The 23,390-nt window shown below is 40.4% G+C and overlaps 1 protein-coding gene across 2 annotated transcripts in view; it reads right to left on the bottom strand.

The window, feature by feature from the left end:
• Positions 1–23,390, bottom strand: part of CHCHD3 (coiled-coil-helix-coiled-coil-helix domain containing 3) — a 145,333-nt gene that overhangs the window by 4,529 nt on the left and 117,414 nt on the right. For both annotated transcript variants that reach the window (XM_065743804.1, XM_065743803.1), the window contains exon 7: positions 1,747–1,882. In XM_065743804.1, the coding sequence (XP_065599876.1) occupies positions 1,747–1,882 (136 nt within the window). The remainder of the gene's footprint in view (positions 1–1,746; positions 1,883–23,390) is intronic.

Below are 23,390 nucleotides of genomic sequence, written 5' to 3' on the forward strand. Positions count from 1 at the left end.
TGATAGGACAAGGGGAAATGGCCTCAAGTATAAGTTCCTGGGCAAAACCTGTTGCACCTCTCATGCCTGGGTGTGTGAGCACAGAGCTTTAGGAAGGAAAGCCTCGGGCTACCACATCAGGAAAGATTTTTCATGAGCAGAGAGATGCGGTAGGCTGTAGAGTTTTAAAGGCAGTGAAGGAGCACAGGAGCTAAGTGCATTAACAAGTGTGCAGGAGAAACATCCAGGTGAGGAGAAATTTACCAAGGAGGTAAATCTAAAAGGGACAGGTTGATCTCACTGATTTCCATATTTCATCACAGGTATCCTCTTGGGTCAAAGTTTTTACTGACGATAACAAGGTTTAATATCACGAGGTGACTTTCAGAGCTACCTGGGCAGCCCCACAAATTGTCCTCGTCCTGCACCACAGCACATTCACAGAACAAGCTGCAGCTGCTGAATTTGTCATCCAGCACTGCCAGGATGCCCATTCAAACAGGAGCACACTAACTATATCAACAAAGAATTACAGTAGTAGCACCCCACAAATGAATTAAGTGCTGTGGACTGCAGAAACAGCGCTAGCACTGCAATCGTTGTCTTCCACAAAAATTTACAGAGCACTTAAACCAAGAGAAGCATTAACTCCAGGAATATCTTCAGCAGTACAGGAGCAAGACTGTACCAGTTTAACTGCAAAAAGGTCTGTGTGAATGATCACTCCTAGTGTGATGGGGGTTGGCCTCTTCACCCATGTAACGGTGGTAAAATAGGAGGTAATGGCCTTAAGCTGTGTTGGGGTGGTTAACAATGGATATTAGGAAACACTTCTTCTCAGGAAGAGTGGTGAAGCATTGGAACAGGCTTCTCAGGGAGGTGGTGGAGTCACCATCTCCAGAGGTGTTCAAGAAATGTGGAGATGTGGCACTGAGGGGCGTAGTCAGTACACATGGCCGTGATGGGCTGATGGTTGGAATGGATGATCTTACTGGTCTTTTCCAGTCTTAATGATTCTATGATTTTCACATGTTGAAATATTAACTCACGGATTTTAGCAGAAACAAAGATTAAGAGACTTCTTTAAGCACTTCTTACCTACATTATATATGTGGCCTATAAGCATGTTTCCAAATGGTTTCTTTAAGAACACAACTGAGGTCAACATATGCATCTCTATATCTGAAAGACTTAAGGCGATGGAAAAGAATAATCTTCAGAAATTTTAGCTTCTTTTATCTGGAACATTTACATACTACTGTCATTTCCCTTCTGCTGCCCTAATGAAGCATAAGCATTTATAATATAACCTAGCAACCTGTAGAGTAGCAAACTGAATGTGAAGGGGGAAAGAGCAGGTAAAAAACAGTGTTAGACCTTGAGTAGTTAACTTAAAAGACATCAAGACTTCCAGCTGGTGAGCAATCTAGTTTGAGACATCCATTCATTTGTTACTGAAAGTGGTGGTACTTATGACAAATAGTACCACTTAGTTTAATCCCCATGTTTGACTGCTAAAACTGCAGATACCAGGAAACATCTGCCAACAGTATTAGCTCCTACACTAAACAATGGTTTCCCAAGGGAAGAGATGGAAACCCTATCATTTAAGTAAACTGAAAGTGGACACCACTGAGCTTGTGAGAACAAACACACAGGGAGCAGTACTGCTTAAAGTGTACAAGGGACTAATTGGATAATCTGTTTCCTCTTTTTTTTTTTTTTTGCCTTCTACAATTACTTCAGTAGCAATATTCCTACACCCACCTGTTTGGCATGATTGACACAATGCAGGTATTGGCTCGCCAGTGCAGAGCAGCTGAGGGTCTCCTGAGCATGTTGCTGGTAGCACTGCAGAATTTTGCCCTGCAGATCAGCACAGACTGGTTGAGTCTCATATCGCCTGGGGAAAGAAGAAAGAAGACTTAGGTTTCCTTCTCAAAAACATTGCAGGAGAGATGCAACTTTAAATAAGAGAAGTGAAGGAGCACACTTTAAAAGTCACAAAGGACGGCTGCTTTTAGAGCTATCTGGGTTATAAGCTGGGTAACATCAGACTCCAATGGGAAAGTGAGCTGTTAGGACTACAAGTGTCATCCCGATCTAGTTCTTGGTTTTAGCTGGCAGAGAAAATCAACATCCAACTTCATACGAGGACACGTTTTGAACTGAAGATCAGACTAAGCATGTCTGATCTCATCTATGTTAATAGTCAGAGAACTGCAGGACTCATTAAGCTTCATTGCTGTAGAGTCCTATGGCCATACAGTCTTGCCTCTTATTAAATATTGCTGCTGTGTAAGACAGAAAGCACCCACTGGGCTGACCTAGAGAATACAGAAAACCTGCTGCCATCAGCAAATTACACAATCTGCTTTTGCTGATCTGATGATAGGCTCTATTTTTGGCACATCCTCCTCCCCTTCTCTTCTACCCATCACCTCAATTGTAACCCTGATGCCAGATGTGGAAGTTATTTAGGAATTCTGTCTGTTTTCTTTATTCTATGAATTAATTACTCTTGCCATCTTTCTGGCTGATGCAATACACAAAGGAAGGGAAACTATTCCAGACTTATAAAACCAAACCTTTTTTGGACAAAAATCTTGTCATTTGTATTAATCTCTACAATGTTATCCTTACAGTGACACAGAATTTAAACAAGAACGCAACTCCTATTTTAGAAGCAAGAGGTTGGCAAAATCATCAAACATCTAATATAATCTTAAACTAATCAGACATTTACTTTATAAACAACTTTTAAGGTACTCATAATCTAGAATCACAGAATGACAACGGCTGGAAAAGACTTCCAAGATCATCATCTAGTCCAACAGCCCACCCACCATCACCATTTCCTCACTAAACCATGTCTCTAGTCACTGTTAGACCACTTTTACACCAAAAATGAAGAATTTCAGTGGTCAGAAAAAAACCAAACAAAAATAAATAAACAACAACAACAACAAAAAACAACTCATGAAACTTCACAGAAAAAACAGCAGTTAAGTTTTATATAACACCATTTGTTTTATGTGTGGGAACTGCAAACTTAATTCACTTTCCCATTTAACCTATCAAGAAAGCCTGACTATGGCTGTTCCAACATCCATTGCAGCCCACATTATTTTTAGTTCAATGAGGTTGTAAAAAGAGCAGGACTTATCAGCAGCTGCATCCTCAGATGAATATTCTGTTCTTTCTTATTTTGCTGATTGGCCCGGGCAGATCTCTGCTTTAGTACAGTGAGAAAATGAAACGTGAAACACAATGTTGTTCCTTGGGGGAACTGACTTCTTGGCAGTCACTCAAGATGTAGAACCAAAGAAGAAACGTTAGGTCTCCTTGATTTTACAGTATATACTGATATAAAATAGCTCTCTCTTACTCCTTTCATTCATTACCGTACATTTGTGAAATAACCTAAAACAGAATTTAAACGCAGTCCCCAGTGCTTCAACACTTTCTGATCTGGAAGTTCAAACTTCTGTAGGCTCTTGCAGATGAGGATTTTCCCTTAATCCCCCCCCTCTACTGATATCAGCAAGCATTTCAAAAGCGTGTCAGGCATCAGAATGTAGGACCACAAAATGCTGTACACTGCCTGACTACAGCGGTCTGTGGCTGTACTGGGGTGGAATAGAAGTAAAAGAGGAAGCACTGTGTATGCTCTTTGCAGATGTGTGACTCAGCTCTCATGGTCTGTTGATTGCTTTTTTCCCTAAGCCATGCCATCAGTGCCCGCTGGAAGCCCACACGTTATTCCTTACTGGAATGCTCCAATGGACACTTCACAGTGCTGACGGTACCGGAGCACAGTAAGACACGTTGATTTGTTTTCATACCATCATTTCTCAATGGTGATGTTTCCAATTGTGCTCTCAACCCAATCCTGCAATGCAGTCCCAGTGCTGGTCAGTGCAGCAAACAAGGCCACTTTCTTGAAGTCAACGAAGTCCATTTTCTTGGATTAATGTGTTCAAGGCGAGCACCAGCTCTGTATTGATCTGCTGTGCTTGTTACGCTCCCCTAATGCACTATTTGCACTTTTGGGAAAACACTAAATGAGATTACTATCTAACATTAGATGGCCATAAAGCATGTGGGGCAGGATCTCCCCTTCAGGAAAGAAGGCTGCAGTGTGCATTACGGTAAAGCAAGCAAAAGGTCTGTGATTGATTTCTGGTGGGTGATGGATGGCAGGACTCTCGGACAGTCAGAAACGGCCAATGGCAAGGAAACTCCTCAAAAGGGAAATGAAACATCTCCCTTGCTGATAACTTCTCCAATGCTCCCGTAAAGAGTGGTAATTTTACCAAATGTAAGAGTCTAGTGGGGTTTGACTAAAGAAGAAGCTTGTAAGAAAAGGTAAACAGTACAAAAACAGTAGTTATGAGGAATCTGCAGGGAGAGCATAAAGATTTTTAAGACTTGGATGGATCAAGCAATGTGGTCTGGTTCCAGGACAGGCCCTGTTGAAGCAAGAGGTTTCTTCTTTGAACTACCTGAGATGTGTATTTTGGAGTATGCAGGAGGGAGGTTGTCCATATTTTTAATCACTAGGAATTTCACAATTAAATTGGAGAAAACAATAGGAAAAATACATTCTGTAGTGGTCAACAAGGACTGAAGGACACCCTGACAGATCTCCACCCTCATTCAAGTGTAACTCAATAACTACTTTACAGAGTCAATACACGTGAAATTTAAAATACCTTTCTTCTCCAAAGTCAATATGAACAGCAGCCTGATCTGCGCCCTGCACCACACGGCATGCTTTTATTAACGTGTTTTTATTAAGTTTACAATTACTTGATCTGCTTTCGCTTTCCCAGCTGCTCCTCAAGCACCTTGTCTGCCAGCAAAATATTTCTGTGTGCTCCGAGAGAGCCGCACACCCACCTTTTCCATCAAGCTGATGCACCACAATCTCATAAAGGTAATGGGATGAAGACACAAAAGAAAATAAGAGAGAGCTTTAAAAAGAAATATTCTATGCTAAGGCATGAAGAGAAAATTTAATGAGTGTAACTTTGTACTCATCTAGCCTCTCTCAAAGAGCATAGCTTATCGTATTCCCGGGGGCTCTGAGAAAGGAGACCCTTCATGGCATTCAAACAAAGTGTCTACTAAAGAGGAAATGTGAAATCACCCTGGTAAGTTTTGTGATAAAACTGACATTCTGACTGAAGGAATCTGAATCGCTGATGAGTTTCCAGCTGTGCAGGTATCTGGCATAATCCCACCAGATCAGGACTTCAGGCAATTGTCATAAAATATAGAAAAAAAAAAAAAGCAATAAAAAACCAGCATGGATTACGAAAAAATTGTGCCATTAGATGGCCAGAAGTATCCAGGGCTTAATTTTATTCCTCATTAAAATGCTGACACTCATCAGAAGCATCTGTTCTTCTTTGTGTAACCCCTGGCATCCAGAGCTAGTTCTGCACTACTTAATAAAACGATACCCTGGGTCTGAGGTCAGGCAGCAAAGCACAGCACAACCCAACACTACATGAAAACTCTTTGCCTACAAAGCAGCATGTGTGCAACCAAAATACAATCTAGGGACACACTCCAGCATGTGCACTGTGCTGGGTGCCATCCAGGGAAGTGTGAGCTTCAAAACACAGCCTTGCAAAGGGTTGTGCTACCTGGTAGACCCAATCCAGCAGCACAGGACAGAGCTGGAGCCAACGTCCTGACCTGCTTTACATGCAGGTTTCTTGCCTTAAGTTGCTTACAATGCACATACAGAAGCAATACAATGATGCATGCAGATGGTGCAATGAAGGGACACTGAGGCAATCCTTAACACTGTGACAGGCAGCTAGCTGAGCATAACAGCAGTCTGGCTGTTTTCAAGTGCTCTAAGAGCCACTAAGAGGATTTTTAAAGGAATTTGTGGGAAGTTAATCAATTATCTTTGTCTATGTCTATCAGCATTTTCCTCTGAGAATGAGAAGCAGGGAAACTATGGGCTTGCTTGGAAAGGGGATCTGAAGTGATGGAAGGTAACATTGTGGGTGGTTCAGAGAGACAACAGCAAATTGGAAATAACAGGGAAGCAGAAATGGAACATGAGTTGCCTCAAAAGAGATGACTCTCTCTACAGTTCACTGGAAGGAGGTTGTGGTGAGGTGGGAGTTGGCCTCTTCTCCTGTAAAACAGCGAGAGCGTGAGAGGTAACAGCCTTAAGTTATACCAAGGGAGGCTCAGGTTGGATATTAGGAGAAATTTCTTCTCAGACAGAGTAGTGAGGCACTGGAACAGACTGCATGGGGAGGTGGTGGAGTCACTGCCCCTGGAGGTGCTCAAGAAAAGGGTAAACGTGGCACTGAGGGATGTGGTTTAGTGGGCATGGTGGGAATGGGTTGATGGTTGGATGATCTTGATGGTCTTTTCCAGCCTTAATGACTCTCGGCAAGCAAGAAGGGTGAAACAGCAGCCAGACAGTGGTATTTCCTAACATGACACAAAAAGGTGGTGGTGAGGGGATTATCCTTCTCTAAGATTACCTCATCCAAAATGAGAGAATTCCACAGACCCACTGCTCTGTGAATTCGCAGGACTCATTGAATAGCATAGAAAACAGTTGCAAAACAGAAAGCAGGGAAAAAAAAAAACATGTAAGGGCGTATGGTAATGAAGGTCCTTTCTGCTGCACCATTATTTTTAGTTCTTAAATTAATTTACTCTTTATATTAAATAATTTTTTTAAATTGTCTTTGCACGTTAAGTGGGTGATGACTTGCAAGTGCATTATGAAACATGTAAAGCACAAACCAAATGGTTATGTTCTTCTAAAGATCACTTGGAAGGAATACCACGATCTGATTTCTGAGTATCTATAACTGATGTTATGAAGCAGTCCATAATCAAACTGTGCCCACACAAAGCCCTCCAAATTACCGTGTGGGAAGTGCTGCCAGCAAAAGATCAAGTACTGTGGAGTTGATTCTTGATTTTATTTACGCTTGACTACATAGTGTGACTTTTCCAAAAGCTGAAAAGGAAAGAATTTTCCAAACAAATCTCTGATAAGTGGTGGAAGAGAACCAGTTATTCCTGTTCGGTTACACTCAATCATGATAAACGTGCATGCTACTACTAAATAAATGACTTCAGCTGAAGTCTGAATACAACTTAAACTCGGACTCTATGTGGATCCTTTCCAACTTGGGATATTCTATGATTCTACAAACTTTGCCCCCAATATATATCTTCTGTGCTATCAGGGATCAGTTTCAGTGTTAGTACTGCCCATGCTATTTTTAGATGCTTTAGCCTAAAATTCCAGCACTGACAAAAGCTTTGGCAAATGTTTGTCATCCTCTCATTTATTTCACCTCTCTTAAAAAGCGAATAAAAATCTGTTTTCAGCAGTCTGACCTCTGAAATTTAGGGATGGCGTTGAGGAGGAAAGACACATCCCAGCATATTCATACACACGCACCGCTCAAAGACAGACGATTAATTATGCCTAGAGTGCACTAAGTCAAGTTTAATATGTTGATGAAAACCTGATTTAACAAAGAGGGCTGGCAGACAGTACTTTTGACCTTTTTGGGCCCTTTTTTCTTCACTTGGTGAATGTTCCCCACCTGGTAAAACACCTGGAATGTCACTAGGATAGCAGTTCAGCTTTTAACATAAGCAAAGTGAAAATGGTTCCTTGTAATGCAAGAATTTATTACATGCATATAGGGAGGAAAGAGACTAATGGAGAGAATTTATGATCTCAAAACTGGCAAAGCACATAAATACAAGCACAGTTTCAAGAAGAGAGTAATTTCACATTTGCATGTACAAAGTTATGCACATTCTTAAACCCTTTGTTGGGCTGGGACTTCCAGTAGGATTAAATCAGAATGGGGATCAGAAAAGATCTTCTGGTTGTGAATCCTAATTAGGCAGATGAACAATTGCTAAGGTAAATCTTAAAGATTTTAGGACATTACATTAAGTAGACTCTGCAGCCTAGAAAAAGAATTGCAAGTGAACATGAGGCAGATGTATGAAATCATCAATGGCATAGGGAACAGTTGTTCTCAGTGGTGGCCAATGAAGTCTTCTAGCAGCAGGTTTACAACCAAAAAAGCAATTCAAGCCTTTTCTAAACAACAAATAATGAAAAACTGGAAGTCATTGCAAGAGGATACTGGGGCATAATAAGAACAGTTGTGTTCAGAAGCCAATTACGAGGTACTGTCCATCAAAGAATTAAGAGCAAAACCACAACGTTTAGCACAGGAAAGGCCCACTGCACCACTTGTTTGAAGGTGACATGGCCTCCCTGTGTATAGTTTCCCTATTTTTCAGTTTTCCTGAAGTATCTATTCCTAGAAGTTGCCCGATAAGCTAGAAGGACCTCTATCTGACCTGCTAGGACTGTGAATGCTCTGAACACCTTCATCAAAGTTATCAAAGAAATGAGACTGCCATCCACCATGACAGACACAATTCCATGGAACACTTTTATTTAAATTGATATTCCTTGCATTTTATTATCCCAAATTACCCACTGTTAATAAAATTCCCCTCTCTGAAGAAAAAAAAAAAAAGAACAAAAAGCCTTAAAATACAAACACCAACCAATACAGCAACAAATTATTATACAAATGTACCTTACACACAGCTGGTCCTTGCAGCTGCAAGGGGAACTGCATGCAGGAATTACCCATGTTGGGATGCAGATTTTTAACCCTACAGCTTGCATAATAGTTTTTATTTTATACTAGGATATAAGCTTTAAATACTAAAACAAACAACCACATGGATGAGAGCAGTGTAAATTTTAGACTTCTAAATGGGCATACGACTCTTTATACTGTAAGAATAATATAGTAAGTACAATCTTTAATAAAAATCAGCTTGGAAAGGCACAGTTTAATCTAGATGGAATACACTGTACCCATGTAACGTGAATACATGAGATAAACACAATAGAAAGAACTTGATCATGCACCAATCAAAAACAGCTTCTATTTTGGTAAATTAGAAAAGAATGATCATCTTGGATATATGTAAGGCTGTCCAAGAACAAGGCAGAATGGAAAACAAACGAATCCAACCATAAATCTGCTCAGTATGATTTGAGCACAACCCCATCCATCCACGCACACATGATCAGCAGTGTGACGCCTGTGTTTCAAACCTCAGAATGCAAATTCAGATCACAAATTATTTTTAGAGTTTGCATGTAGCGTCACTTGAGATCTGCCTCATTACTCCTCCCAAAAAGTTATTTAATGAAGACTGGCAAGATTTCACTTGCTCAGCTGTTTGTGGTCAGACAAGTCAAAGATCACCATGGACAACAACACCAGGTGGTGCCATTTCTTAGTATTATGAGTTTTGGGGCAGTTCCTGGCACTGTGCAGGTATGGGCAGTGCATCTTCCAAAAGAAGCTACAGAAAGCAGCAGGGAATTACTGCTCTCCTTGGATCCAGCCAGAGCTCATCACAAGGCAGATTCAGTCTTTGGGAAATTTAATTGATGCTTTGGCTGACATTTCTGATAGATGCATGATGCCAGTGGTCTGCAGCCACTGCTGTTCCAGGGTTATGTGGGTGTATTGACTAGCATTACATACTATGTAAAAATACAACAAAATCTAAAATCTAATCTGTTTCTAAAGAAAATGGACATTTTGCAGTAGTTTGAAATCCGTTTCTGTACAAAAGTGGCAAAATAACACTGTGATAAAGTATCCAATAAAGTAGATCAAGTTATCATTTTAACTTCATTCATGTCCCTGTGTTCAATTTTTCATAGTAATGTTACATCACAGTGTGTGTGAAAGCACATACACACAAAGAGAAAAGCATAGAGCTGAGCAGGGAATAACCAACCAAATGAGCAGCATAAACCAAATACACAACTGTAGATTTATTACTGCTGCATATTTCCCGAGAGCTATACAATTCACTTTAGGCTTTGTAAACTCATGAGTAACATCATCATCCCAAACTCGTGATAATAAAATCTTCACAGCACCTTACACTACTCCACTAAAAAACAGCTTTCCTCTTATATAGGTGGTATAAAATGTGCTGTAATAAGGAGACACATTTCTTATCTATAGCAAAGGTCAACTGCAGCACTAAATATGAAGCACCACAAGACACCAACTCGTGGCATGTTATTATCCAAATATTACTCTCTTGAGCAATATATGTTTAACTATTTTATTCAGCTGTAAGAGGCCTGAAAGCCTGCTACTGACCACAAACATAAGACAATTTTATGAGGAAAAGCAGTGTGCAGAAAAAGCAATCAACAGTTAAACACTTCAAGCATCACTGCTCCCGTGGGCGACGATTACTGGAGGGAACCGAAGGTTGCAATCTTAAAAGTTAAGAGAGAGTAAAATAAATGCCAATTTCTCATTTGGGCATGAAGTTTTTCAACAAAAAGAAGGCTTGGATAAGCTACAAAGACTATATGTGCTTCCCTGGGTCTTGCACCAGGCTGTGGTGAGTCAATCTCTTTAGAAAATATCATCAGCCACGCTGCAAAAACAAAAATGTGTTAACAAACAAAGAGGAATAATCATCCTGCAAACATACTGCTAATAAGTGGGCACTGGACCTTGCTGTAATATATCTTAGCTTTAATGTGTTTGTACAGTGTGCTGTCGAAATAAAAGAAAATATAATGAACTCAACATCCCTTTTAGCATCCCAGTAGGGAAAATGCAGCTCTCACCATGAACAAACCATGAGCTGCACTTTGAGGGAAGAGTTGTGATGCACAGCGTTCATGCTTCACTTTATTTTTCCTGCTATGGTTCCCTGGGACTGTTTTAAGACATGACACTACCAGAAAAGCAGTTCAACACCAGAAGGGTGGAGGGTAGTGCAGAAAAATCTCACATCAACTCAAATCTTAGTAAGGTCTCTCCTAACACTGTGCATGGGCAGCATTAACTAGGCACTGGCTGAACTTTTATCTGATCCAAGGAAGTAATTTTAATGCATTGTGTTTTATTATCTTATTGTGTATGATTTCTAAGTCCCTATTTTTCACCAAGGCCTCATATAGTTGAGTGGTGCAACACTTTTATGTTTTATGACTTTGGTGTCATCCACAGACTGGTTGAAGGTTCACTTGATCCCACTGTTGATGTAATTGATGAAGATATTAAAGACCATCAGCTCCAGCACTGAGCCCTGAGGGACATCACCACGAATCACTGATCTCTAACCAGACACTGAGCCATTGACCACCACTCTCTAGGTATGATCTCACCACCAGTTCCTCATCCACTGAACAGTCTACCCATCAAATCCATATCTTTCCAATTTGGAGAGAAGGATGTTATGTGTCAAAGGACTTACTGAAGTCCAGACAGATGACATCAGTGGCTCTCCCTTTGTCTAGTAAGGCAGTTACGCCATCAAGGAAAGCCAATACATTGGTCTGGCAGGACTTGCCCTTGGTCAAGCCATGTTGCCTTTCCTGTATCATCTCCCTGTCTTCCATGTGCCTTACCATAGCTTCCATGAGCATCTGCTCCATGATCTTGGAGGATGACAGTCAGTATTTCCCTGGGTAACCCTTTCTAGGATTTTAACTAGTCTTACTGCTAATTGCTACTAAAAGATTCCACTCACTCCTGTTGCAGCACACCTTCTTACAGAAGGAAATAAAGCACTTCTCCTTGCCACCTACAGCTTCAAACTGGTGCCTCCATCGTTATGTTTTGATTTTAAGGGGTTTAAATATATCACAGTCTGCAATAACCCATTCTGGAGAATGGGTAATTTCCAGTTACATATCTCACTTGATGAAATTGTAACAAACAGCAAATTTTTCTAAACACCTTTCGTCTTCCGCCCAGTACCACCTCTGGAATGCACAAGGAGGTAAAACTGGAATCATCTCCTTCATTTTGTAGATTAAAGATGGCACAAAGGTCTTCTTTGGGGTACTGCCTATCTGAAACAGTAGGATTTTATCATCCTTATACACTTGATGGCAAAGGTTGGTCCACCTTAACACGGTACTGAGTGAAAACATCCTAGCAAAGGTAAAGAGAGCTCAGAGAGACAATAATGAAGATAATTATAGTTAGTTATTGTTTGGTCTACTTACGGCCCTATTTTATAATGCTACTGCCAGCAGAGCTATTTTATGTGATGTCTTTTTCATGTAGCAACCTTTTCATAAATCAAAGGAAAAGCAATACGAGGCAGTTTCTCCTGCAGCCTGTTTGACAATAAAAGTTAACACTGAACCCTGGCTGTTATCAATCTTCATAAACGTGTCCATGATACGGCAAGCCTGTTCCATATTACACTGAGTTCGTTACTAATGCATGCAGAGGAGCAACCCAGTGGCTCAATGTATCTCTTAAATGGCTGGAAACTGGAACCCGTGCTAAATGGCAAGGAAAGTTTTGAAGATATAACTGTTTCTCTCTATTTCTTTAATATTCGATTAAATGATTGCCCTGTTCAGTGACTCAGAGTGTTTTACACCCCAGCACATAACACGAAGTTTGACAGAATCACACAAACTTATTTCAGTAGTACACGCACCCTGTTAAGGAGAGAAAGTGGTAACGCACGATGTAAGATGCACTTGGATATTATCTGGAAAACTCAAGTTTGTAATGCATACCCAGAACAAGAGGCTGATGGTGGAGTTTGACCTTCACATATCCATACTGCAGGTATCCAAAAAGAAGCAGTAAAACTTTACTTGCCTGAACATCAGAGTTATCAGGTATCTGAAGACTGCTCCTGTCCGACACAGAATTACATTATGCAAAGAGATTACATTATGCTCTCCAGGTTTCAAATAAAGGCAAACTGACATAGCACCATTACACAGATTCCCTCTATCCTTAATCAGTTCTCTTTAAGACCCACCAAAACTTCCTTGGTAGACTACCCAGAAGATTTTCAATGTCGCTACCTAAAGGAGCCAAATATTGAGTGGAGAAGAGTCTGAGCTGCATGTATTGAGCCGTGGCATTACCTGCAAAGAATTAAAATTCTACGTTGGCTGTGTTGACTGCATATTTTTATTGAAAGGGTTTTAACAATTTTTTTTTGCCAAAATACTGCATCTAGTCAAGGCAAAGGGAAAAGAATGTATGTGATGGAACAAAAGGGGCTGCATTTCACCAGCCCAGGAAGAGCAGGATTTCATTAACAGAAAAGCACTGTAGATAGAGAAGTAGTCTATTACACACAGATCTATAAAGCCTGTCTAGCAAAATCTTTTGATCCTGATCTTCTTGTGCTTCCAGTAATGCATATGGCACAGTGCAGCATTTGCTATGCAATATTATCCAACTTAACACACCCCTGACAAAGGGCTGTATCTTTATAATATTTATAGCCACAGACATGGCACTCTAATGTTCTTCTTAAGGGAACATGTATTAGCTTTATCTGTTTTGTTCAGTCCCTTTCCCTGAGGCTTAAATGTGTGTGTTTGGACTCAACTTTGATTTTATATTGCAGGCATATCAATGGAGAGGCAGAGGACAGTGCGAGAGTGCATTTCTATGATGATTATGACTGCTTTTTTAACTATTGACAAGTTTTCCAATTTCAGCTCTAGATCCTCCATAGAAACATGCAGTACTTGAACTGGCAAAAACTACTGATGCTTAACTGTTCCATGAGCATTGAGGGAAAAATTCCTCCTTTGTGCTTTCTCATGTTAATTTAGGGTGAGAGGGTGGCGTGCTTTTCAAGCTTTCAAATATGCACCGTAGAACATTAATATGAGGTCTTACCTATCCAAGTGTACAGGTTTTGAATTCCCAAAATAAACAAAAAATATTTAGGAAATACCCTCTTCATAAATACCAACAAAAGGCTTCTGATTTCCTTAAAAACGAAGGCTACACTCAAGGAAGTGTGAATATGTGGTTAGCAGTTGTAAAAACTTCCCAACAACTGGTTAGGATATCTCATGCCTGGAACTAGGCAGTCTTTAAGGTGCCTTCCAGCTTGAGCCATTCTATGATTCTATGACCAATGTAAGTATTTTTTTCACATTTCTCAAGACTGCATGCTTTAAGATGCAGTGAAAACCACTGAAAGAATCAAAAAGCATCAGAGTGCTTCCAACCAATAAGGCTCTGTGGCTAACATGGCTGTGTTTCTGATCAATCAACTGACTTGCACGGTTGCTTTTAAGGAAATGCCCATTGGGAAAACTTGCTGAAAATTTCAGGCTAAGAAGAATACAAGAGATTGTAGCTCCTGGGGGAAAAACTAAATGGCTATATTCACAAAAAGCAACTATCTAAAATTTGGTTATCTGAACGTAAAATTTTCTCTGTCTGAAAAAGTGCTAAAATATAAGAATTTGGAGCTGTGATAAAGTAATAATGCTCATAAGGATATAACTGATGCTGCTCTCCTCTTCACAGCCACTAAAAAATGTACAAGTTGACATTGTGGTCAACTCCTGGAGAATGAAAGAGCTTAATAACCAACATCAGGGTCTGTGGTGACAGAAGAAGGGGAAATGGTTTCAAGCTCAAAGAGGGTAGATTTAGGATAGATACAGGGGAAAAAAAATTACAGTGAGGGTGGTGAGACACGGGAACAGACTGTCCAGGGATGTGGATGATGCCTCAACCCTGGAGACTTTCAAGGTAAGCGTGGATCAGGCCCTGGGCAACCTGACATAGCTGTAGTGTCCCTTTTCATTGCAGTGGAGTTGGACCAGACAGCCCTTAGAGATCCCTCACAACTGTAAAGTTTCGATGATTCTATGATTATATTTTTCAAAAACAAAATTATTTTATGCTACTGTCAGGATCAACAAAGAAAGAGACAAATGTCACTACTTGATGCTAGTTATAGATGGAAAAGTTTGGGGACTTCTGACCTCTTACCTGTAAATGAGGCCCACACCAATGAGGTTAATGAAAAAAGATATACTATATTATAAAGAATAGCTTATAAAGTTTGTGTGAAAAATTGCAATCACTGACCTTTTAATTCTAAGAGTCAGCTTCGGCTTATAATACTTCTCTGACCTCAGTCCAGCCCCCAAACGTTAAGGATAACTGGATGCACTTAGGTCACATATACACAGTTCTTTTCATAATTTTTTTTTTGCAGCGCCTAGATAGACTAATTAAGGTAAAATTTACATTAGGAAGCAATTTGCTAGGCATTCTAGTACATCAAAAAGCATAAATCCTACACTGAGGTATAAAGGCTTCTCTGTGATGCGATATTCACATAGTAAACTTGTTGCCAACTGCACAGTTTTCTCGTCTTACACAACAAATTAAACTGAGCACAGCCTGGCAAACTTGTATTTCATTGTTTGAGCCTGTCAGCAGCACAGAACAGCAGCAAAGAGACAAACTTCGTCCTCCAGCAGAACAGAAAGGTGACAGCCATGACGTGGCAATCCGGTGCCGCCTTTCCAGCTGCCAACAGCTGCAGCATCCCCTGCTCCAGATGCTGAGAGCTGCAGTTCTGCATTCCATGTACTGTTATGCAGACACAGGAGGACCAGCATAAAACAGACCTAACCTAGTTCTGATATCAGCAGCATTTCTGCTGTTCTGATGACTCCAGAAGAAAATGTAAACGGCACAGCAAGATTCCAAGGCTGCTGGGTGAGTGTTGGAAGATAGGGAGAAACTTTTTGAATGCTCCAGGTCTGACTGGCACCTTATGCTAAAGCCCTGACTGCTCACTAAGGTCAAAATCCTCATGGTACTCTCTCTGCTCTGAGATCCATTGTGATTTGAATTGCCCTAAGCAAACAGGAAGACAAAGAGCAATAATGGAAGACACAATGCAATTAAAAGTGCAGCTCTGCTCAGAGAAAGAGCTATTAAAGCGTTCCTGTTCTCCACATGCCCAATGTCAACTTCCCATAAAGGAAACATAAATAACACATTTCTGCCATTTAGCTTTCCATAACTACAGAGTAAGGTGACTGGAATATATTTACTATATGCTGAAGAAACTGTCCAATTTTCAAGTCCAGGTAATCATTTTTACTCAAGGCAACTGAAGAGGGAAGTTTTACGTTTGAACTTAACCACATGTGAACTTGAAGCCAACAGGACAGCTTAACTACATCATAAGACCTCTTAATTCTATTCTTACAAATGTTATTTTCTGAGTATAATCACACTTGGCCACGAAGCATATGATTTGATATTATTTCCCAAAATGTTTAATGTATACTTCTGCTTTACAATTTTGATTTCACTCGCAGTCTAAACAGAATGACTGTTGTCGATTTTTTCTCTGTTGCCCAACAGTACAGAAAGGGAGGGGATAAAAAAAAAAAAGGGAAGAACTGGTTAATTACAAGTAGTAGCAAATGAGTGGTAATGGAGGTGTTGTGAATGTAAATCAGCATCGCCTGATGCAGCAACAGCAGCATCTGTACGTGCAGCTTACAAAGTAATGAGATCGTGCTGATGTACTGGCATCCTGCTTTGATCACTTCATCTTGTTCAAGAGCTCTGCTGGGAAAACAAAGGTCAGTGGCAGTGACCTGGCTTCCTGCAGCTTGCACATGCACGAATATTAGCGACCGACGGAGGGTTGCTATCCTTCTACCCCACGATTTCAGAACGGCTGGTTACATAGCTGGGGGCCTTCACTGAGCTGGTAGCACAAGCTCCTGCAATATGAAGTGTCATGTTGGAACATGTAGAGGTAATTGGCAATTCATTCTTCACCCTCTAAGCGGAAACAGGTGTATGAGTCTCAAAAAAAAAAATAAAGCCATACCATCAACTCTGCAAAACCTGCTCCTTTCCAGAAAGAGAGGCTCGCTGCTGTGTGCTGGAAATGGGGGCTGTGAGATTTGTAGGCTTTGGTTCCACAGATGGCTTAGACTCATAAAAACGTCCTTAAAAAGGTACTGGTAAATCTCAGCAACACAAGATTATAAAACAGAGAACAAATTAATAATAAAGGGAAGAGACTGTGGATTTTAACCTTCCTCCGGTTTAATACCATAAGTGGGAAATCATTTATTTGTGTGCAAACAAAATCCCAACAAAGGATGCTTAACGTATTAAAACAAGAGGCTTTAGTCCTTGAAAGGGAGCGGGGAGCCAGATGCACCACCGCGGAGCACGACGTGCCAACTGCGCCGCGAACCGTCAGCGCTCGCCGGCTCCGAGCGGCTCCGGATACTGCAGCCAGCAGCAAGAACTGCCCTTAATGAGTGCATCCATCAATTTTCAGGGGACTTGCTTGATTACCAGCACACAAAACTAGGGAGCGTGCCAATTTAACTGTTGGCCACTGATGCATGAAGGAAGAGTTTCACTTGCTCGCTTTCATGAGAAGTCTATAAAATTACTTAACGCGGCTGTGTAAGCAAATACAGAAAGCTCGTGGTGTACCGAAACACGGGCATGTGGTTTCTCCTCCTAACACACCAACCTGAAGAGGGAAGGGACATTCGGATAAACAGGCATGTCTGCCCACATCTGTTAGAAAGCTTATCCTACTGTAAGTGCTTTAGAGAAAGTCTTTTGTTATTGTAAGTACTAATTCATATCAAATAAAATTCCTAGTCATGACTTTGTGCTTTACTGAAATTAATGTTACGATTGCTTTCTCTATTACAGACTGTAAAGTATCTAATTGTGTGAAAAATTGGTGATGGAATGAGGAGAGCTTTAATGAATGTAGCCAGGATTTCCAAACTGGGGGGAAAAAGGATTAGGGCAAAACATGGACAGAATTGGCTTGAGCCTCTTAGCTAATGCCCTACCTACATTTTCAATAACGGATTGGAAAAAAAAAGTTAAAATAACTCACAAAAAAAAACCCACTCAATGCTTTAAAACTATCTCCAGCATAAGTAAGTGCATTTAAAGTCAACATTCCAGTTCAAAACACTGCAATGAAAACACGCACCCGTGCAAACAGACCCACAGTTCTGCGCTTACCACGGAAACACACAGATATTACACCAGAATCCCCTGCTCCCTCCTCGCTCAGGATGGATCTGCATCTAGCTAAAAAGCACACAATTAATATTTCATCCAGCTCCGTCGAGCACTCTCATTCCTAATGGACTCTATCGATCAAAGGAAGAAAGTTAAATATCTGTGTTGCTGCAGGGAAAACTGAAGTTGTCATTTATGAAGCGATCATTTCGTAGGTAAATTTACTGGATAAAGGGTTTATAGATTTTTGATATTCTGAAGCTGTTCTAATGAAATTCTCCTATGTATCTCCACGGGTTGGGCAAAAGCTGAGAAAGGCATAACTGCTGACCAAAGTCCTTCCACCAAGCCACTTACGTAACAGGCAAATCTATCCAAAGTCAGAAATTCATTACTCATAGAGTTGCAATTATAGTATTATATAATAATGATAGAAAGGCACCTCAGAGAACATCTAGTTCTAACCCTATTGCCATGGGCAGGGCTGCCAACCACTAAATCAGGCACCAGACCAGGATGGCCAGGGCCCCATCCAACCCGCTCTTAAATTCCTTCAGGGATGGAGTATCCACAACTTCTCTGGGCAGCCTGTGCCAGCACCTCACCATCCTCCCTGAGAATTTCTCCCTGTCACCTAATTTAAGTCTCCCCTCTTTCAGTTTAAAACCATTCCCCCTTGCCTTATCACTATCTACTCACGTAAAAAGTTGGGGGCTCCAGGCCTGGAGATGGCACTCCATATGGGACCTCCCGAGGGCAGAGTAGAGAAGGACAATCACCTCCCTCCCCGCTGCCACCCCTCTGCTGATGCAGCCCAGGATACATCTTGCCTTCCATGCTGCAAGAAGGCACTACTGGCTTATGATACGCTTTTTGTCTACTAGGATCCCTAAGTCCTCCTCTGCAGTGTTGTTTGCAAAGAGTTTTCTCCCATTCTGTACACATATCTGGGAATGCCCCAACCCAAACACGCTGTACATCATCTTGTTGAACCTCATTAGTTTCACATGGGCCCATCCTTCAAGCCTGTCCAAGCCCCTTTGGATGGCATCTCTTCCTTCCATCATATCATCTATATTACTTAGCCTGGTGTTGTCTGTAAACACACTGAGAGTATACTTGATACCAACATCTGTGCCACTGATCAAGACGTAGAAGTGCACTGGTCCCAAGACAGACCTCTGGAGGACACAACTTATCAAATAATAACTTATACATAATATATCCCGCTTCCTCACTCCAATTCAAAGGCATACCAAGGTGTGCACACTGTAAAGGGTTTCCCCAGCCAAGAAGAGAGTTCTGTCTGTCCAAGAAGCAAAATCACATATATAAAGAAGTGGAAGAAAGTTAAGCGCATGGCTTGCTTAAGTGCTGCTGTGGCAGCCCTAAGACATGTCCATTAGGCCTGAGTTCTGGCTGAAAGGGATGAGCCAAGAAAACAAACCTGGTTTTATTCCTTTTGCTTTCAGAAGGAACAGGATTTGGGATGTGCTAAATAAATAAGAGAGAGAGAAAAGATTTGGAGTCTCTATCAACTTCTCTTCCCACCTGAAGCAGCTCTATGCGTTCTGAATCCAGACTGCTATAAAACTGGGAGGGGTGACTACTACATGCACTACCACATTCAGTATCTCTGCCACTATAATGTTATTTAACACTTTCAGCATAACTTACACACATACTAGCCCTGTGCTCATCTACAGGACATTTTGGGTAACTCAGGACATTGTCCCCAGCTGAGACTCATGGAATTGTTTCCAAAACAGTGTTGTGCTGAGTTTGGGTCTTTATCAGCTTATTCTTGTTTCTTCACTGTGAGAAGAGGACATGACAATTGCTAACGTTACAAGGATAACTGCATTACATTATATATAAATACTGAATTAAACAATCAGTTACATACAAACACAAAAAAAATAAGACAATTCTGTTGCCACTTCTTTTACATGCTGAGGAAAAGGACTTTGAGAACACAGCCAGCAACCGTATCACCACCAGCACTAAAAACTGTTTTGTAACAAAGCACTACAACGCATTCCACATTTGTGAGGGAAGAAATGAAATCAGGGTGTTTCTGCTCTGAGTCCAGTCTCTGGTTAAGCAAAGGGAGCTGAACTAGAAGGCAAGATGGAAGGCTCTGTCCAAGGATTTCCACATGCAGTTTTATTTTCTATTACAGGAAACATACTGTTTAGTATTTCATAATTTATAATCTGTACTTATAATTTCAGTTTTTAAAAGCAATGAATTTTCATTAAGATAGAAGAAAAAGCTGTTTCTCACCATCAGACCTGTACAAGCAGAGAGAGCAGCACCACCCTTTTACAGGGGTATCTAGTATGGATTTCTATGTTACAGCAACATGAGTATCCCATGATAGTTACCAAAGTCATCTGCATTAAGGAACCATCAATATTCCTAATTTACAGATCGCACAGAAGAGTCCATGATAAATCACCACATGTGCCCTGAAATGACCCAGTATTCCCTGGTCTCGGTCCAAAGGTATCATTACAAAGCTCTTCTTCTCACTGAACTGTTTTATTTTTATTTCTAGTGTCCATCACTGCCTTGTGAGACTGTGTCATTGTTCCTTATTTAACATAGCTTCATCACAAACTTCCTCAGCTACAGTTTCCATTTCGAATTTTAGCCAGAACACAACTTAAAGGAATACCTTCTGTAACTACATATGACCATACAATATAATAGAGCTTTATTTCTTTATTCTCAACAATCATTAGTAAACTAAATGTCAAGATACAGAAGCATGTAACTAAAGGAAAGCAAGATACTGATGTTTTGCCTAATACTCCCGTTCCCTGTGTCTCAAAGCAACCCTCACACTGAACTATATTCAAGGCCACTAAAGCCTGCTGGCTGGACATAAAGCCCCACCTCCATCAAAGATCAGTTTATCAAAGCAATGGAAATGAGATAGCACCATCTGAAATAGAATGATTTGCTTTGTAGAACTGCTTTGAAATGAATTCTCAAAAGACTGCACTCATGTGAAGCACCTTGAGCAAATCCCAAACCTTGCTGTGTGTTACCAAACTCCTACAGTTCCCTGGAGATATTCCCTCTGGTCATATGTCATGGTCGTGGTCAGATGCCTCACAGTGAGGCAATAAAACCATCAGAACTTGAAATTTAGGATAAACAAACATTTGGGGCTCATGAAACAAATAATTATTGGATGTAAGAAAAAACTTCATTGCAGAAGGGGTTGTTCAGCATTGGAACAGGCTCCTCAGGGAGGTGGCTGAGACATCATCCCTGAAAGTGCTTACATCTGCACGTACATCTGGTGCTCAGAGACATGATTTAGCAGTGGGTTGTTGCAGTTAGGGTAGTATGGTTAGGCTGAGGTTGGACTTGATGATCTTGAACCTCTCTTCCAACCTGAGCAATTCTATGACGGTGATTTCAGTGATATGACCTAGAGGGCATTGTGAAGATGGGTTGATAGTTGGACTACATGGTCTTAGTGGTCTTTTCCAACCTCAGAGATTCTACAATTCTATGCGATTCATGCTTTGCTTCGCACAGCCACCACCAGGGCAGTGCAAATCCAAACAAACAGCCAAAGAATGTGGTTTTGCCAAGGAACCAGTAGCAAGATGCAACTCCATGTTGGCTAGGAGAGTGCAGGAGGGGAACAGCTAAATATTTTGAACAAGCACTAGTGCATAGTTATGAAGTGTTATCTACCACAAGGAATCAAAAAACACAGGAAATAAAGGAGAAATATTTATTTTAGGCAGGATTTGAGCTATCTGCTTACTCTGTTCCTAAATGAGTAATCAAGACGTTACTTGGCTCTAAAAACCACGGGGGAATAAAATGTCACAACTGCAGCTGCCAAATTTACCAGCCCTTCAAATTAAGGGGGAAAAAAATATGAATGTACAATTTGATTACTGAAAAGTCCAAATCTCTGCCCAAAGCCTGGTTCTTCCTGTAACATCACATTCTTTTCTTCTTGTGTAAACTTCCCATTATAACAGAGACATCTTCATAATATAATAATTCTGCTTATAATGTAACTGCGGGTAACATAACTCCTACATTAGAAAAGGCAGCATGCCCTAGTAATGTTGTTTTAATGTAATTTGTGTACTGCAGGAACTGGCTGAACCTGGTCATTCAGAATTTGATCAATGTGAATTAGTGTCTTAAAGAGATGAACCATTTGATAATTCAGAATTTGATCAATGTGTATCAGGACCTCACAGAGATAAAACATTTATCATGAACATTTGGAATATCAGTCTAATCCAGGCAGAGCTGCAGAAGGTAATAAACAGCCATCAATAAGGTCGGCAGACGAAGTACAGAACAGCTGTCAGTTCTTGGATTCAAAACCTATATGGGATATTTGGTTATTCCCCTTCAATGGGCTAAACTATCCCTAAAGACTGATGAAGCTACAACTGACGTTATTTCAAGGACTAAATAGAGGAAGGAAAGGAAAATCCAGGAAATATTTAAGTAATTAGCCACAATAATTTGCTCTCGAAAGAGATACAGTTTAAAAAGTTGTAGCAATACAAGTTATCTCTATAACAGCTAGTAACTCACTGCATTGTAGATGTTGAAAATGGAGACTTGTACAATAATTCCACAATTAGGTCTATTAATCTCTCACTTAGAACCTGAAATCACGCTGACACACAGCACACTGGTTTATGCATTAACAAAATTTAGCAGTTCGACCTTATTTAATTCTCCTTTTACAGCCAATTAAACAAGCTCTTTAAACACCACTGCTTGAAACTCCGTCCACAATCCTCACGTGCAATTATCTGAACATGAGAAGAGTCTGGCGACACCAAAAGAGCATCATCTTTAGGTTTCACTAAATCATTCATAATTTACCCATCAAGCTACACACAAAAGGCAGTTCTAAAATTACATCTGCCAAATTTAAATCTTCAATAAAGAAGACATGCCATTTAAAAGGATTTTACATAAGCAAGAATTTAAAATGGTACAGTAATACAGAGATTTTATGACCTTCATCGTATCTACTCCAATTTATGTCTGTATTTCAGATATCTTTTCTTTCTGATAATGTTTTCCTTTTGTATTTAATGCAATAGATCAAAACTGAATCCACTCATTGAAAAGTTCCAAATAATTTTCAAGAAAAATTGTCTTGAAGTGCAAAGGAAGCACTGCAGTTTCAGTACTGGGGCAGCAATGAAGGCTGGTGAAATAGCTGATATCTATTGTGTTCAGGAAACATCTAGATGTTGTACTGAGGGCCATGGTTTAGTGGGAGCTACTGCCAATAGGTAGACAGTTGGACTAGATGATGTTAAGAGGTCTTTTCCAGCCTTGGTGATTCTATGATTCTATGGCTCTGTTTATACCTTTAGTATCTAGAAAATTAAGAAATGACCCATCTAATCATCTCTTAGGAATCTCCAATTACCTAACCAAAGCCCTCTTTGTTAAATACTCTCCCATTTTCGCAGATAGACT

The sequence above is a fragment of the Cyrtonyx montezumae genome, unplaced genomic scaffold (genome assembly GCF_038088225.1).
Source record: "Cyrtonyx montezumae isolate F1298 unplaced genomic scaffold, pur_monq_1.0 scaffold_3, whole genome shotgun sequence".
Classification (NCBI taxonomy): domain Eukaryota; kingdom Metazoa; phylum Chordata; class Aves; order Galliformes; family Odontophoridae; genus Cyrtonyx; species Cyrtonyx montezumae.